A 19123-nucleotide genomic window follows, 5' to 3' on the forward strand; every position below is an offset into this window, starting at 1 on the left:
CCATCCCACTTGAACAGCAACCTTCTTCTTCACTCTTATCCCTCGGCCATTGTGCACTTACTGCCTCCTGCTGACAGGTTTTGCTCAGGGAACAGCTGCTTTCCTCAGACAATTAAACTCTCTGGATAAAGTCAAACAAAACCCTTTTCTATGATGCTGCATGAATACTCTTTTATAAATGGAAATGTGGGGTGCCACTAAGACAGACATTAAGGGAAAAGCTCCAGTCAAATCTACCAGCCATTAGGCCATGTCAAGAATGCTGGAATAGGCTCATGAAAGATCCTGCTTAGTCTTTTTCATACAGTGGCTCTTAATAATGAGCATATAATAAATGTCCAGTCTGGATATTTACTATATTTACTAATTTACTATACAGTATCCAATTGGATTTATATAGTCATAAACTTCTACAGCACTTCTTCTATGATTTACAACAGTCTCTACTAATTATGAAGCTATGCCTGGACCTCAGATGTAAAAGGTGAACATTAACAGACTGGTTGTACAGTGACACCATACAAATGCACATTTTCCAAACAATTTTTAATTGCTTGTTAATAGAAAGCCATTGAAAATAACTATAGATTTTGGTCTGCATTTATGAAAAGCACCAAAACCAGAAACCGAGGAAGTTTGTGGAATGTTGTTTTATTGTGATAAGAATTTAGAGATAAGGAGTCTGGAATGGACAGTTGATGAAATAACTGCTACTTTATGCCTGGATTGTAGGGGAGTGGACTTGGTAGCTTACCTGATCCCAAAAAATCTGTACTTCTGATTTCCTAAGCAGAAAACACCACGGAAAATACTGTAACTTACTGTAGGACAAGCCTCTCATGACCAAAATGGATACAGGAGGATGTTTACTTCACAGTTTTCCAGCACAGATATTTAGTTTTGTTATTACTCAGCATATTAAATAACTATTTCAGAAAGGGCTATTTGTCACTAATAGGAATTACCTGGGCATCGTGGGCAGCACAGCTGTGGTACATGCACAGGGGAAGCACAGTGTAGATTTGGGCATCTTATTCTGCTGCACAAAACATTTCCATTCTGCAGATGGAACATAGTACATAGCATTTTAATGAAATGCACTGTCTTACAGTTTTCTGTGTTTTCTATTCTACATCCAAACATTTTTTTTTAAATGCCTTTTTACAACATTCTGGTTTCACTCATACCGAGATATGCCCAGATACTTCTACTGCCTTTGAATTTATGCTAAAGGTCAGAAATCTTTGACAATCTTAAAATTGGAGGAAGTATCTACAAATGGATAGCAACAATCTCCATCTCTCTTTTTCTTTCCATTTTTTCTTTTTCTTTTGAGCAGATTATGCTTAGAAATTGCATTTCCAAAACTAAGATATGAATAAACCTATGATAAATCTAAGATATGGATAAATATGGTCTCTGAGATATCCCTACTGAGGGTTAGTTCAAGACCACAAGAGATAATAGCATCTGTAATTGTTCCTGGAAACTGTGGAGTCTTTTGTTTCCATTTTATTGCTTTCCCAGTAGACAAAACCCCACAGATTGTAAGTAGCCATTTTTCTAAGAAATATGAGTTATGTCTTGGGAATAGGTTCATTATTCATGTCATTAACATAATATTCTATTTGACCACATCTAAGTTTGATTTATAATTAAAACACAGGGAATTTTCATTCTCTAGTGTCTGTAACCAGAAAAGACTATCCATTTTAAATTCCCATTTCCCATCCATAATTCATCCTCTTAATTCTCCTCTGAGTTTCTCATGTTTATAACAAGAAAGATCTTTCATCATGAACATTGATATTAAGTTATGACTGTAATTTTAGGTGGTGTCAGGACTAAAGGCACTTTATTTTCATATGCCTTCTGGAGCACTGAAATGTTTTAAGTGAATGTGCAGACAGCAGATGTATAGGCCTTTCTAATCATCTCTTTCAAAATAAATCATTGACAAATATCTGCAGACCACAGGCTGGAATCCTACTGTTTGATCATTGTTAGCCACAAAATACAGTTGTGCATCTGCTTTGGAAAGAGACACTAAAAATGATTATCACCATCTGTTTGCAATAAGAACTGAAATTAAATATACTGATTTTGTAGAAGAGAAAATTTTAGACTCTAGGATCTTCACAGAATAGTGACTATCCCTGGTCTGCACAGCTGCTTGCCCAGCAGACGTGGGAGCCTGTGAAGTACTTCTGTAGAAGAAAGGCTGGCACTGTCTGCTGACCTGGCTCCATGTTGGTGACTTGACCTGTTCTATGACCCCAGTCTTTTTCAAGTCCTGCAGAATCTCCTGAGGTGAATGTTTACTTCTGTGCATGGTCAACTGTGATAAAATTCTGCAGGCCAACTTTGCTGCTCCACACTGCCAGTCAGACTCTACTGTCTGCCACACAACAGAGCTGTTTTAAATGATCTTGTGCTTACTGATCTTACGCCTACATTCACAGTGATATTTGAGAGAACAGCCCCACTAACCAGAGCAGGGTTCAAGCCCTGGTCAGTCTCTCTAAGCCAAGGCCAAGGTCACATTTCTCCATCAGGTGTCATAGAGTGTTGATGCATCTCTCTCCCCGAGCTGGGCTATCAGTGCTGGAGAGAAGTCATTTAGCCTAAGGTCTGAAGACATGATTACAAACACAAGCAAAAGCAAAAAAAATGCTGTATTTTAGAGAGGAAAATAATGATCTGACAAATTGTGAGTGCTCAATTTTAGGCAGTAACAGTCGACAGGCTCCACTATGAACTAGGTGGAAGGAGGGGTTGTAAAAGGAAGGGGGAACAAGGTGAGAACAATGAATTATGTTTAGTTTTATTCTGTTTAAGTATGTAAATTATAGCTTGTAAAAATACCATACTATATACACACAGAAAAAAGGAAAGCTTTATTTTTATTTTTTTTAAATGCCAGGCTGAATAATTTGGCCTCTGTTTAGTTACTTTGCCTCGACTCTTTCTTAAACATCAGAAGCATGTGTGCTTGGGATGAACAGACAGACAGCAGATTGTGGAGCATAGATCTCTGACTTCTGCCTGACCAATGTGACTTGTTTTGTCCAGACATCATGTGGATCACAATGTCTGTGGCCAGCAAAGACATTTTGATACACTGGACATAAAGACCCCTATGGATTTTTTGGCTTTTCTCTGCAGTGAGGGAATCAGTTGCTGCATCAGACTCTCTACACATCATTTGCCTACCTGCCAGGGAATCGTACATGGTTTACGCTTAGATCTCTCTTACTTGCTATCTGTGACACACTTTACTTTCATCTTTTATGCTGTTATATTTGGTTTATAGTCTGTGCTTCTGCTATATCATGAAATATATCCTAATGCCTTTATTTTGTTAAAATTATAAACTGTTGAGGGTTTCCTGAAGGAAACTTCATGAAACTGATGAAGCTTCAGTAGTTTTTATGGTAAGTCAATGGCATGATTTTGGCCAGGACAAAGTTCAAATGAGTGTTTGGATGCTGCAGTTGTAATTTAGAATCTTCCTTCTAGACAACAAGAGTCACATCCAAGAGATCCCTCAGCATCCTCACTGCTGAAATTATCCTGGTTACATTTTGCATCCTCATGGTACATCAGGTAAAACATAAAACCTTTTATCATAAGGTAAAACATAGCAAACAAGGGAGTGCAATCCACTTCGGAGCTGCATGTATTGGGAACTACTATAAGCAGTTTCTTTCTTTACTAAACCTGCTGGCATAAACTATCACTTTGTCTTCCACACCAAAGTTAAAAAATTAAACAGTCTCTGTTCTTTGAGGCTCGTAGTGTGTGGGTGTGCCTGAGTTCCAGCAATGCTTTTGTCTAGAGGAGCTGAGCAAGCACTTTCCCATCCCTCCAAACTGTCTAACATCTCTCTAAAAATCATCAAGCATTTATATGTATACAGACCTCTAGGATTTCCAGTTAATTTTTCCCCCACCCAAGACACATTTTTTCAGTGACTTACTGAGGGTTTTACTCCACACAAACTCTGAGGGAGTTTTCAACTTTGGATATACATCCACAGAAGTTGAGTTGAAACTCCTTTTTGCTCTAAACAAAGACTTTTTCTTTCCTTCCTACTACATTGTTTTTTCTCTCACAGCTGCATTCTGCAGCTAAACTTGTGGGACGACTGTTCGTGCAGCTCTGCACTGAATTGTTGTAGCAGATTCCCTCAGAGCAAATGCTGCACAGAGACACAATATTTTACACTTGCAGGGAGGGAAAATAGCAAGGAATACTGTATTTTGCATTAAATATAGCAGAAAGAACTCAGCATCTGGAGTGTCTCGTGTTAGTGATTAAGGTCCCTTATTGTTTCTTTTAAAGTACTTTAACAAACATTAACTACCCTCATTTTTGTGCCTCCTCTCGGCTGTATATGACATACTATGGGGATCTCTGACTGCTGTGTTTTTGCATCAGCCATCAACTGATGGGAGTCCTTTCATGTTCTATCAAATTCTCTCTAACCCCCATAACATTTTCTCATCTTTCATCATCTCATTCTTCTTTGACTGACTTTTACTAACAGTGATATCTATGCCTGCTCCTTTCAGCACTTTAGGGCAGAAGATGCTTTGACTGGAAGATGTTGGCACTGTACATAGATCAAAGTACCAAATTCAGGTTCAGCATAATCATCCATATTTGTGGAAATGCAAGGATTATACTTAGGTATAAGTATAGTGGGGCTTGATCGGTCAAGATGTCATACCCAGCATCACAAAGCTTCTGGCTAATTAAGGAGTTGTTTTGTCTATGCTATGCAAGTATTTTTTGCCAGTACTGGCCTTCTCTGCTAATATTTTCCTTTCACTAGGATCACCTGCCTCTATTTCCTGCAGCATGACCAGGGCCAACTCATGAAAATAGGTTTGGGCTTTTTCAAATTGTAGCTACATCAGAAAGGATTCTAGTCACTGAAGCAAGTAGGAGTTGTAGAACCAATAACTCAGCAGTCCTACCTCTGAGCAAAGACAATTAATGCAGTAAACAAGGCCATAGGGTTCTAGATAAGGATGCCATCTTTCTCCTACATGGTACTTCTTATCTTGAAACACACAGTATGTATCTGAATCTGTAAAACAGTAAAGAATTGAAAGAACTATGAATGAAAATTTCCACTCCATGTTTCCAAAGTATATTTAGATGTGCAGAGTTTTCTGTAAACTACTTTTTCTTTTCCTGAAGAATTACGTAACAGAAAGACAATTCCACATGCTGTTTTTTCTAACCGCCCAAACCAAAATAAATGACATGGCCTCCCATTTTTCCAAAATTCCAACTCTTGAAATGATGATAGAATGGCTTTCATTTAAGTTTAAGTTTGGGGTTTTTTTTATTTATCCTTTCACCTGTTTAGGTAAGAAAAAATAAGTGCCTGATCACTCAGAAAAGCTTATAGAAAACAAAACCTCTTCACTGCAAAACCAAAGCAATTGGTCCAACTCAGGAAAATCCCAGGTTCTGCTGCAGAGAGATGTTGAAATAATTTATGCATCAGCTTTCAAAATATTTTAAGATCTTTTGTTCACTAAGCACTTCTGATCTTGCAGTTGCAGACTGACAGATATCCATATGCCTGTCAGATATTATTGTCCTGTCCCTTCCTATCTTGTTATGGTTTCATATTGAAACCTTAAATCTTTACAATACCACAGTATAGGTGATACTTCAGGATATCTTAACAAAATACCCATCTTGTGATAATCCAAGCCAGGGACAGTCTTCACATTTACAGGGCTAGAAGAAAGTAGCTGGAGCTAGGAAGTGTTAGTAGAAACTGTGATCAGTTTTCCCTTTACACAGAAGCATGACAAATGAAACACAGGATACAAAAAAGAAGACAACTGGAGTTTGGTACTTTCTCATACTGTTCTTTCTTTGAACGTGGTTTTCCTGTGAGTGAGTTCAATGGGGCAGAGGGCCTTTCTGGAACTCACTCTCTTTTGTTTTCCCCCCATCTACTTCCTTGGAAGCAGAAGCTGCTGAGACTGAGGCTAAAAATTTTAATGACTTCTCAAGGGCAAATAATGTCTTTTGCAAGAAGGAAGCCAAAACCCAACCTATGCAGGTAGGGAGAGCATTCCAGAGACCTAGTAACAAGGCTGAAGCAGTCAATAATGCCTAGACTTATTTGGGTAGCTATTCCTCCTTACCATGATTTCTGAAATGTGTTAACATCTCCCATGGATGACAGGCTTTGCAGAAATGCTCCCTTTCTTTTGTTTGTATTCTTTTCAATTCTTCTCATCAAGTTTTTGACAGTTTTTTTTTAAGAGAGAGACTCAATTTTCTCAAAGGATGCACCTAATCCAGTTCATATGAGGTTGTTTTTACAACACAACAGAACAGTCTTAGACAAGTTTTACACTAGCTAAAAACTTCAGCACAATAGTCTTTCACACGGGACAGATCCAGATAATCTGTCAGATGTTTATGGAGGTTACTAAATAGAATTAAGCACATTCTTGACTTAGGATATTTGAAATACAACAGATTATCCAACTGATGTGTTATGTTCTTTATGATGCACTATAACCTGTACAGCTTGAGGAAAATGATCCCTAAATGTGGGTGTGACCTGATTCTACTAAATACAGGATTAGAAGGAGGAAAAATGTATGAAGGTTTAGGACTTTATTTTCTGAACCACATCTGAAAATAGAAGGAAAATGTCCAATTTAGGTGAATGTGACAACTTTGTTTGAAGTCTACTTACCTTTTACTTGTTCTAGTTTACCTCCATCTATGAAAAGGAGACAGACCACACCAAAAAAGATAAAATTAAAATCCTCCAATATCCACTTTCTTTTCATCTTTATTGTCAAAAAGAAAAGAATGAGCCTCCAAGGAGAGAATATTGAGCTGTTGGGGAAAAAAAAAAATTAAATTAATTAAAATAAAATCTTGTAAGATACCCTATTTTATCCAGCACACAGAATTCTTAAAATGCCAGAACAAAAAAAAAAATAAAAATGTCTGTATCATGCATCTTCCCTTCATGGAAACAGCTTTGCCTTCAGATAATTTAATTTTTGAAAAAGGGGCTACATTCCTATTCATGAAAGCTGAAAACTGGGTATTCCTTCTAAAAATGTCCTTCTTCTATTTCAAAGCAACCTGGCAAGATCCTAAGCAATCTAAATTCTGAAAAGGTCTCTTTCCCAAGATACTAGTTTGGGATATGTTCTTGTAGGACATCACTTTTAGATGTATCTTTTGTTCAGTTGGAACATGTTTGCTTCATCCTAAAGTTAACCTTGGGTGTTCCTGCACTGTGGAAATCCCTGTTCAGGGTGAGCCACTGGCCCTGCTGCAGCTAGTGGGAGTTTTCCTCACTACATCTAATAGGCTTCCACCACTATTCAGCTCACCCTTTCGCCACTCTTTCAACCACTATTGTTCTGGTATTGTGTAAAATTAATTTTTCTACAGTTAACCATTTTGCTGCCTTGATAGCTGAGAGCAGAACGGGGGAATGACTTGTCACCTTCATTCCTGTAGATCTTTAATGTCAAAATCCTGCATGTGGGGCAAAGCTTAATGTATTCTTCCTGGTGTGGTACAGAGCTGGTATTTTACTTGCTGCATGAGCCATTCTGTTTATCTTTTTCTGGGTTTTAACATGTGACTTATTTTATGGAAATAATTAACTAATTAACTAAAGTGGGTTTTTTAACAAAAAAACCAGACAACTTAAGATTCTACTATTTTGATGCTCCAATGTTTATGAGCATTCATTACAAAAGTGTTATCTTCCAAGAGTGCACTTGTCCATAACTTCGAATGTTGGAAAGATCTGGGTGTGATTTTAAAAGGCTTGATATAGACTCACTATTATTTTACAGAAGTTTAAAAAACACAAAAAGAGTCACTATTGGAAAAATGAACAGTCTGTTTTGTAAACTAATTTGGCCTCTTCAGATTTCATGTGAATAACAGAACTGTATGTGAATATGTTCAAATTCACAGATAATCAAGGCAAAAATAATAATTTACATATGCATAAGTAAAGCAGTGAATAACTTAAACTTAACAGTAAGTTAAGAAGCCCTTAAAATTAACATCTTCCTATTAAGATTGTTGAGACCTAGGATACTATAACAAAGGGTGTGTGATCTGATTTTATCAGCGGCTTCATTGCCTTCACTGTTCAAGAATTCTCTGCATTCCCAAACCACAACCACGATGGACATCTTCCTGAACTAACTATACCTGTGCCACTACTTTGTATGCAGTAAGCTCATTCAAAACAATACAAATTGCCTCTGAAAATGTTAAAAAAAAGACATTCTTTAAAGCACGCTCCCTAATCAGTAACAAAACATAACTTTCCACTTATTTTGCAAGTTTAGAATAATGTTTCAATTTCAGAAGAACAGTTTAAGTAATTTTTGCTTTTCAACATATTCAAATCACATAGGACATTTTTTAAGCCAGACATCCTTTTAAAAACCTGTTTAACATTAAATGATTAAATGATTTAGTGCCAGGACATCATGCATGCATTGAGAATAGTAGCACATAACTGGGTTTAGCAGAAATGCAAATGTTTAATTATTTCAGCCTTTGTAGGGATTGCTTAAGCAAACAATAATTATAAATGGTGCACAATTATCCTTTGTACAGCACCTTATCTGTTAGCTAGGTTAGTTGGAATAGAAAGGCTCAGAAATCAACACATTTTAAATGTCAGGTCTTCAAAAGGAAGAACATTATAAAACATGGACTGCTTGTTCTCAGAAATGCTGCACACTAATGTGAGATGGAGGAATTAATAACAGAAATGGGATGGAGACTTTTGATGTCTTTCCTAATTCTCTTTAATTTCTGTATTGTTGTTACTCCAAATATAAACACATACTTTGCACTATTAGCACACTCCCTTTATTTCCCCAAAGGCCAATGTCCTAAAAATATTCCTGGATTTAAATAATCTCAGTTAGTATTAACCTGTTAATTATTAGAATATTTTCTCTGTTGTAGAAACAACTTAAGTGATCCACATCTTACATTAATTACTTAGTGAAATAAAGCAGATGGGGCTCTGCTTAACGCCTCCCCCTCCAAAGAGCCCGGTTTGGTAACTACAAGAGGCAGTGTCCGGCCTCGCCACATTTTACGATTAGTGAAAAAAACCCCTGCAAAATCCAAAAATGGCAGTGCCGAGGGCAGCTGGCAGAGGCTGCGAGGCGCGGGGCTGTGGTGATGCAGCGGCGGGGACAGCTCATCCCCGACGGCCGCGCTCCCCTCCATCACCCGCTGCGCGAACCCTCTCCCTCCACTCTTCCCGAGACTTTATCGCTGCGGCGCGTCCGCCCGCTGCCGTCGGGAGGCGGCTGTAGGAGGGAGGGTCTCCCACTGCACCGTGGCCGCAGGCTCCCGGCTCTCGGCGCTCTGATTGAACAGCTGCCTCTTGGTCTCCAGCCCGGGGAGCGCCCGCAGCGCCGCCCGGGGCCGGGAGGGGAGCTCGGTTCGGGGCTGCCCCCTCCCCGGGGCCGAGCCAGGTGCCAGCGCTGCCCCCGATGATGCGGCGGGACACCGACCGGCGAAACGAGACAGACGAAACGCCCGGGAGGCGTCAAGTCCCCGCGCTGGGCTGTCTGTGCTGCGGCCTCGGTCGTAGCTCCGGCAGCGGGACCGCGCCTTTCCGAGGCGTCGTGTCGGACAGCAAAGCTCACAAACCTGGGGCAGGGCTGGAGGCTCCGCTCCACGAACAGCGCTCGGGCTGGGGCAACCGCGCGGCTAACCGCTCCGCTCCGCCGGGGTACGGGGGGGTCCGGCCAGGCGGTTCCGCTGCTCACTCACGTTGCCATAATCTTCTCCTGCGGCTTCTAGGTGTCGCCTTCGATTCGGGAGGGGGGGGGGGGGACACGGGGGACAAGCAGGGGACGGAAGGGATCCTGCCGCCGCCAGCCCTCGACCCCCGACTGATGGACGGGAGCGGAGAGGGAAGGATCCGCTACGCCCGAGCTGCGGGCCGCTGAGGGGTGGGCGCTCCGGAAGGTCCCGGGCTGGGGCACCTGCCACCTCCTCCTGCCCCGGTGGAGAGCGCAGCGAGGCCCCGCGGCCGGAGGATGCTCGGCGGCGGGTCCCGACCCGCAGCCCCGCCGGCAGCGAACGGCAGAGGGAGGCGGGGTGAGCAGGTCCGCCTCCGCCCCGGACCCCTCCTCGCCCGCGCCCCGCGCCCGTCGCCGGGCACAGCGGCGTGACTGACATGACCGGGGTGGAGCCGCTCCGCCATGGGGTGCCGCGGAGCGGGGCGGCACCGGACACGGGGCTCAGACCCCGCCCGCCTTTCGGGCTGCCTTCCCGCCCGCAGAGCCTCCTTCAGAACGCGGATCCTGCACCCGCGCGGTGGGGTCGTGCTCCGGTGCCTTCAAACGAGCCGCGGGTTGAGTGACCGTCTTCACTTTTCCTCCGCGGGAACAGAGCCCCAAGGGTAGCTTTCTTGGAGAGCGGATTCCACACTGAAATGGCTCTTTAATGGGCTTCTCCTAGGCGGGGTGCCCCCCGAAGTAGACCCGACGGAGTTAGCATCCACTGGGATCTGGCAGACACCTTCTGCTGATACCTTCTGGTCTGACTTATTGTGTTAGAATGTTTCAAAGTCACATTGAGATTCTGGTGTAACTAAATTAAACCCATGACTCATTATATGCTTGGTCAAACATTCTTTTTCTGTCTCCTTGTAGCCCCTGTAAGTGAACTCTTGACAAATGATCTGAGAAAAAGGGTGAGATAAGAAAAGACATAATGTGGAGAAACAAATTACAACCTATTCCCCCTAGTTTGGGGCCAGGGTGTTTGGGAAGAGCTGCTGGGATTTCATACATCTCTCAGGTTTAGTAGATATTTTCAGAAGGCTGAAAATCGAGCAGAACTTTAATTTCTTCCATTGTACCTTAGCTGGACAAAACCCTGAAGGTACAATGTATGGTGAAATGTTATACTAGCATCAGGAAAGGATAGATGAGTTACTAAGGCTTTTTGTAGTTTGACTTTATGAGTAACCAAGGCTTTGTGTCAGTCAAATGCAACTAATGCAACAAATGCAACTTTTAATATTAAATAATGAAAAGAGAAACTTCTGGAGCTAAGCATTTTGAAAACACTGCTCCATGCCTTCTTCTGTGTCACTCTGCCACTCTGTCTTTCTGTGCACAGGCAGTAATCCATGTTCATAAGGAAAAATGGTTGCTTAAAGCTCTTTGTCCCCAGTGAAATGCCTACGTCTGCATGCTGATAGTATTGGAAGAGACACTGTATGAAACAGGGATGGGAAAATGGAGAAATAAATGGTAATTCTGCATCAGAAGGATGATTGTAACTTGCACAGGAGAGCAGAGAACTTGCACTGTGCAAGTTCCAGTCCCACAGAGGGATATCCATGCTCATGCAGAGTTAAGCATATGCATGTGCTTCTAAATTGTGGGGCTGTGGTAATGTTGTTCTTTTAAGTGTTGTGCTAGGTTAGACCGTGCAGGCTCAGCCTGTGAGATAAATTGCATATGAATAACATAGACACATGTGACTGAACTGACCCTATTGCAAAACTTTGTGAGTAGGAATCCACAGGTCTTTGTAGACAGGCTTAATAGTTTGGGTTGATAGCAGCTATGTGACTTTAGTAAATGCACTTTTGGGCCTGGGCAGAGCTGTTTTACTGCAGATTTACTACATCATCCAGATCAATCCACCCAACACAGCTACCCAACTGTGTCAGTGTTCTCTAGACAGCATTTATTCCATGTATTGTCTTCTCTGTTCTGACACAAAGTCCAGTGTGTGTAAAGACAACAGTAATTGTTGCAGTACTCTTTATGTCTACTCAGTGTAGTAGCAATGAGAAGTGAAGTGAAATATTTTCTATAGGCTGTGTGACCTGAATTCTTTAGCAGAGAGATTATTTGAAAATAAATTCCTTATTTGCCCTAAAGAGTGCTTTGGGAAAGTTACTATAAATGTCATATACTACATTCTGTAAGACTGGTGCAGAAGATGCTGCTGTCTGATGGTCTCTGGAGATACTAATTCAGGTACAAGACCTTTGTTGAATATTTGAACTGTAGTTATTTTCCCACTCTGGCAGATTTAGGTTGTAGAGAATTGGCTGAAAGAGCCTTTCTCTCAAGTGAGGTTTTGGGACTCAATGAACTGGCAACTTGGTGGAAACCCAGACTTCCAAGGACAGGCTACTCTAGTCTGACTCCCGGTCCTTGTCCTGCTGCTCAAGCTGTTCATCAGTTGCTGGGACATCCCTGAGGGCTTCTGACTGAAGATGCAGTCTGGCATCTCTTTTGGTCACATACAACGGCTGCATCTGTTTCTTGTCCTTATCTTCCCATGGCAAAATGCTGCAGCAAGGACTGCACTTGTTAGGCCAAAGGATAACGTGGCACATGCTGGACAATGTGGATGAATGGAATGCTCACAGGTGGCCCCTTCGTGAATGACCCTTCTGAGCTGGCAAGGTTTGCCATTGTCCCTGGATTGTGGTAGTGCTACACCTATGCTCAAACTGTTCTCCCAGCTCTGGCCAAGTCTCACCAAGAAGTACAAAGCCAAGCCACATGTGTTGTCACAGCCTGTTATGCTCTGCGTTATCTCACATCTAACCCATCCCCATGGTAGGGGCTTGTTTTACCCCCTTAGACCACAGCACTGACGACTTAGCAAACCCCTTGCTCTGTGCTCTTGCTCAGCAGTGGGCTGTTACTGCAGCTTGTGAAGTTGAGGGCTGCAGCACATGTGTGACACAGAGAGCCCTGGAGAAACATCAGGTCCACAGTTGTTACCCTTCATGCTGCCAAACAGAACTCACAGCTTGAATATGCTCTGCAAAAGAGTTGCAAAGAGAAATGCTCCCAATAATGAGCATTAAAGACTGAAGGATGCCCCAAGTTTTTAAAAGCACTGAGATTTATCTATGCAATTCTCATTAAACATAATGGAAATTAAGCAGATCAATAATGTGACACTGCCAGTAGAAGTACATGTCCCTGTGCTGTGCCTCACAGTGACTGAGCAGCATGTACATATCCTGCTATTATTTTTCAGTTCTTATGAGGGGAAAAAATAAAGCAGGCTGAAAGCTAGGTTTTTTGACAGTGTTTTTTAGCCAATGCTAGCTTGTTTACACATCATGTGGACTTTTCTTACTTGGAACAGACATTGAGCTCTGAGAGATATTAGGCACACGACACAACACCCCTATTTGTTTTCCTTCCTTTCCATATGGTCAAATTTTCACTCTAAAAATGTATGAAAGGAAATTCTTAGCGTAATGAATTCTTTCGGCTTTTGCATTCCCATAAATTCAGTGAAGCCCTTTGGAAAAGGTATCTTAAGATGCTAACAATTATTCCCAAGATTTTATAAAATATCTAACTTACTTTTTGTGGCTTGGACACCAGAACCCCAGTTATCATACTGGGAATACAAGCTGGATGTTCACCCAGTAGGCTTCACATATACTGTTCAACAAAAAAGGCTTCAGGCGTGCATGATTTTGTGATTATGGCATATGATGGTCATGAGCATTCTCCACCCTCCTATTTTTTTCTGTAGCATGGGCTTCATTCACAGTGTGTTGTCACTCCTCTACCACTAGAAATTAATTTATTTCCCAGTGAGACAGATGGATGTAGTGAGCCTGAGATTTCAATTCATTTTGCTAAACAACAACAGCATTATGTAAAATGTCAAACTGCAGCCCAATACCTCATTACTTTGTTGTGGATTTATTCAGATGGGACTAAAGAGTAGCTGAAAGTCTTTCATTACTCTGTCAAAAAATGCAAATAAAATATATCTCTTTAAATTTTACTTCCAAATACACAAGTGAAAGAGACTCACAAAACCTGTCAGCAGCAATGAAAATGCAGGAGAAGGGAACCACACAATGTTTAATTCCATTCTAGAGTAAATGACACTTTGTTAGGTGGGGTGTTGAGAATCCCAATATGTAGGTGTAGAATAAATATATGCACTCAGAGGTGAGGCCCCCCTGAATTTTTGAAATGTTCCTCATTTCGTCAAAGTGTTCATCTGCAGATATTTCTAATCTAATCTAATCTAATCTAATCTAATCTAATACTCTAATCCAATCTATCCCAGATATTTATAAGATACCTATTACCACCACAGTATGTGTGCAGCAGTAATTATGATCCTATAATTCTTTTTCATATCTGTCATGTCAGAAACTTCAAGACAATTTATAGGAATATGAATTTCTTTAATTCTTCAGTCCAAACTTTCATCTGTAATTCCTGTATGGAGAGTGTTTTGTGGGCAGGAAGCATAATTAGTGCTTCCAGCAAAGTGTAAATATTTACAATATGCAACAGCATCTCAGTGACTATTTTTAGCAATTGAAAAGCAACATCAAAGAATCTGTATAAGTGATTATTTCTGAGTTTTGGGATCAGCTTTACCTTTATTGTGTTTTCACTACCACACATTCTTGAAAACAGCAGAAGGTGGCATAGTTCACATGAAAACAATGTTAAAAACAACATATGTTCATTCTTGCCATTGCAATTGTTGACTAGAATCACACTTGGTAAAAATTTTCAGGAGTTTAAAAGACTCCCAGTGATTTGCTCTTAGTCCTGCTATGTGCAAGAAATGCTGGTGGAACAAATCTTACAGATTAATCATACCATGTAATTATTTTGCTTAGAAATTTGCTGGTGTGAGAGTGCTTTTGAAACCCATTAGTAAAACTGAACTTGCCAAATGATTGGTCTCTTCTCTAGGTAGAACAAAGTCAAATATGTGCCAGCATGGAGCCAGAGCCTGTCAGGGGCTGAGGACTTGCAAATCTCATTGCTACCAGTGAGGACTGAGGACACAAAGTCGATTGTGTAACTGAGGTAATTTGTAAAAAGAACTAATAGCTCTGGAGCTGTCTTTCCCATCAATAATGGTGTACATAACAATGGTGTGTACTTACTCATAACAAGCCCTAACGTGTTGACCTGCACTAAATTGTGATGCCAGCCTGCTTGATTCTGACTGCAGAATTAGGAAAATCCAAGCTGGCCTCTGCCTCAGTGTCTGACTGTCTGTGAGGGCACTCACCAGCACTGAGTTAGGCCAGAGGGGGACCCCACTCATTTCTCTCGTCTAATTCATAAAGCCAGTCTTGAACGTTCCTTCACCAGAAGATGGTGATCCTTTCACATGAAAAAAATTGTAGAGAGACAGAAAAAATAACTGAGCTGTGTCAAAAACAAGGAATTTTCAACAGAGGATGGGAACAGTGGAAATGTCCAAGAGGATAATGGTGAAATTAGAAATGGCTATTTGAGAATAACCAGCTACAGAATAAAGTGAGGAAATGGGGGACTTCACTTCATCATTAAAAACATCAGTATAAAATACATGGAGAAAAACAAACAGTGAAGACACTGTTGCTAGTGGGCTGGCTTTTAAACTATTAATGGGACATCACAGAAAAAGAGTTTCTTTTATTCTTTTCTTTTATCCCAGCTCCCTGCTTTCAAGGTTCTTGTGTGAACATGAAGCAGTTTGCAAGGCTGTGAAATTATCAGACCTGGACCAGTGCCAGTACAAACCAATTTATTGGAGTCCAGCAATTAACTAAATCCTAGAAAGCTTGATTAATTGTGGCACTGCTCAGCAGGGAACATTGAGAAAAAAAAAAGCATGACACTCCATGACTGTCTGTTCCATATACCAATTTACATTATATGTAAAGAAAAGTTTCTTATTTGTAAATACCCTTACTTTATTCTTTTGCATCATGTAGAAAGAATAATTACAATGCCATGTGAGAAAATGCTTGTTGTCTATGAAGATGGCTCTCTGGGTAATAATTTCATAGTAGTTGTTATCCTGCTATATTTTTTGCTACTGAATTAATATCTCATTGTAACCCCAACAGGATATATTATTTAAAACATTGTTTCATTAAGCTTCTCTCTGGAGAGAGATACTGGGAATACAATACTTCTCTGTTTCCTTCTATTTCTTCAAATATGGATGTGTGCAAGAAAGATGAGTGTTTGGTAGTTGTTCTGAATTATTTAGGATAGAAAAGCAGCATACAAATAATTGGGCTGAGAAGCAATTTAGCAAGGCAGAGTATGTTGACTGAAATGAGATCCTGGAGCCTGAGGAGGCAGATATTATGAGAAGCAACTACAAAGTGTAATTTAGGTGTTAGCTGATTTTGTTATGATAGTATTAACAAATAGTGTCCATATTGTTTTATTGTAAGGCTTATAGTAAAAGTCTATGCATAAGGCAGAATTAAAAAAATTTCATTCCCAGATGTCTTAGTGGCACACGAATCACCTTTTGTATAGATAACTGAGAAGAAAATAAATATTCTAGCTCAGTGTAATGTAGCACTGCAGCATATTGTAATGGGTAGTACAAAACACTGGATCTGATTCATCTTAGTTCTCCTTACTCAGTGGTTAGAACTGGGGAAAAAGCTGTTTAAAGATAAGGAACTGTGGTAAAAGAATTGTCATCCCTGCCCAGTGACAAGGAAAAGAAAGATACATGAAAATATTTTTACCTTTTCAACAATATTTTGTATTCTAATCTGCATCCAACCATGACACTGTCACATTCTTGGATTTAAAAAGTGCAATGCACAGACAGGGCTAAATCACATTAGGCAGCAGTATTAACAGAGCCTGGGCATGCAGAACATCCCAGCAAGCTTCTAGCTGGGGCTGTGGGATGATTTGGGACATTCAATGAGGTAGGAAGGGCTGTCTCCTCTAATTTCACTGTATTTACTGGGGATTTAATGTATTTTTTTAAAGGTATTTGCAGTGGAAATCAGTTTGTTGGAGGTCATCTAATTGAATCTACAGCCCTGGCAACCCTTCACAAAGGCTGCCAGGAATGACTGAGTTGCTAACGCTTAACTGTGATACCCAGCAGGGGTCCTCCACAGGCCTGAATACAGTCAATTATGTTATTTTTCTAAATATTAGTGACTCAGCTGTCTCTGCTTGTGCAGAGTTGCCAGGATCACAGATACAATCAGACAGATCCTCCCTCCCCGCTCCCCCTTCCCCCCATTCTTTCTAAGAGATGGGGAGAATCTTTTAAATATTGCACTGAATAATCCTGAAGTGAAGGGTTCTCACAGGTTGTGCTGCTTCTCCAGGGTGGGTACATAAGGTCTCCCTGGTTTGAGGGGTGCCACGGGCCAAGCAGGGCCTGGGGGGAGCACTGCTGTATGTAAGCAGCCTCCCAGATCTGTGGTGTAATTACAGACTTCAGTTTAGCTCAACAGGCACTAGGGCTGATATGTTACCAAAGACAGAGGTAGTAACAGCTTGTCTCACCCCTTTAACACTTTATTGTTCTTTCTGTCTTCTCCTCTTCCTCCCACCTCTCCTTGTGCTCCAAATACCTCTATGAAAGGAATGATTCTATGTACTGTAACAATTCAGTTTTCCCTTTTCCTTTGTAAACTCATCAGGGAGAGAGACAAGACCGGTGGCTAAGGAGTCCATTCATGGTCTGGAGGCATCTTCCCTGACACTTACAGATGCCTCAGAGGTCACAGTCCTTTGCCCTCTATACAAAGCTCTGCAAATACTTTAGGGTTTTGATTGTAGCTTCCTTAGTTTTGCCAAAAAGCCCATTTTCCAAAGCCCAGTCTTCTTCAGAAACAGCATCCCTATCCATGTGGTCCGTAGCCAACTCTTATCTGATCAACAGTTTTTGGCAGAAGGGGAAAATCCCTCTTGAGCATTTTGCCTGTGCATTGTTTTGGCCCAAGTTTGAGGTAGTCCTTTGGAGTTGGCAAAGTTTCCTAATTTGCTGCTGTTAAATTTTATCCAACTTTAGGAATATTATGTGGATGTGGCCAATATCCAGCTATTCTGAATCCATGGCAAATACTTTGCCAGCATGTGTCCAAGTATAATCCAGTTTTGATAGTTTTAATGCCAATACAATTTTCTTGTAAGTACCTTTATGCCTGGCATCTGAACTGCAGTGAGCAGGGGTTCAGCTGCTTGGAGCCCAAGCCCTGGGAGGTGATACCTTTATTCCTTTGGGTCCCTGTCTATCCTAAAGGTGGAAAGACCAGACTGGATCTCTAATCACCACTGCCATTGCTGACCATCCATTATTTGATGTGAGAGTGAGCATCTAGGCATTTCCTTGGAATGAGCAGACAGTCTGCAGTCATAACATGTCTTTCATTGTTTTACACCTGTACACTTCAAACTGGGGTACTGGTGCTCCAGCTGTGGTAGAAATACAATAGCTAGATAAAACTGCAGTGAAAGCAGAAATTAAGTTTCATATGTTTCAATACTGCACGGAGCTTGACATTGAAGAATTGGACATTATCAAAAGGGTGCCTTTGTATCTTGCTCTTGCTATAAAAATGGAGAAATCCAAGCCACCTCAGTTACAGAGTTTCCTCTGGACGGACCTTCCCTAGGGAGAAGGAAAATAACCCAGCAAGGGAGAGGAGGCTCTCTGTGTTTAAACAGCCTCTCCTGGTCTGCATGTGCCCTGCAGGAGGAGGAGTGCCCTAGGAAGGTTTTGATGTCTGTCTGGCAAACTACCAAGGCCACTGCGTCCCTCCTGTAGAAGAATATGGTTTCGGCAGCAGCTGTGGCACTTTAACTGAACAAGAGATGGTTTCTTTGATATTTTCACTTTTAATTCATTGCCTTCTCCCCAGATTGCTGTCATGATGGCAAATACATAGTGCTACATTCTGTCTTCAGGCAGTAATGAGGACTCCATTGTGGAAAACTGGAGTCTGGGTGTCCTAAATGTTGCAAAGTTATGTGTGACCTACTTTGGTAACAGAAATGATCAGGACAACAGCATCCTGTCTTGTGCTCCAGCACAAGTATTCAAGTTTTCACAACACAAGTATTCATCGGTGATGTAAATTGTGATTGTCCATTGTTACAAGCTGCTGACAAGCATGCATGAAAAAAGAGAAATAAAGATATGCTGAAACTTCTGTTTCAGCAAATACACCTTTTCTTCTATTGACACTTTTATGCAAAATTGTTAACGACTTCCTGGTTTTCTGTTCAATAACATTCAATAACTTAAATTCTTGGCAAAATTGTAT

At 41.1% G+C, this 19123-nt stretch overlaps 1 protein-coding gene across 4 annotated transcripts in view; it reads right to left on the reverse strand.

The window, feature by feature from the left end:
* Positions 1-9875, reverse strand: part of CHRDL1 (chordin like 1) — a 44859-nt gene extending 34984 nt beyond the window's left edge. The window contains exons 1-4 of one of the 4 annotated variants that reach the window (XM_033511556.1): positions 9706-9875; positions 6740-6885; positions 4983-5095; positions 966-1059 (exon numbers count right to left, since the gene is read on the reverse strand). In XM_033511556.1, the coding sequence (XP_033367447.1) occupies positions 966-1059; positions 4983-5095; positions 6740-6836 (304 nt within the window). In that variant the 5' untranslated portion in view covers positions 6837-6885; positions 9706-9875. The remainder of the gene's footprint in view (positions 1-965; positions 1060-4982; positions 5096-6739; positions 6886-9705) is intronic. The other 3 variants (XM_033511555.1, XM_033511554.1, XM_015616097.3) reach the window with 3 other exon arrangements.
* Positions 9876-19123: the final 9248 nt, after the last annotated feature.

This window comes from Parus major, unplaced genomic scaffold (assembly GCF_001522545.3).
Source record: "Parus major isolate Abel unplaced genomic scaffold, Parus_major1.1 Scaffold349, whole genome shotgun sequence".
Classification (NCBI taxonomy): domain Eukaryota; kingdom Metazoa; phylum Chordata; class Aves; order Passeriformes; family Paridae; genus Parus; species Parus major.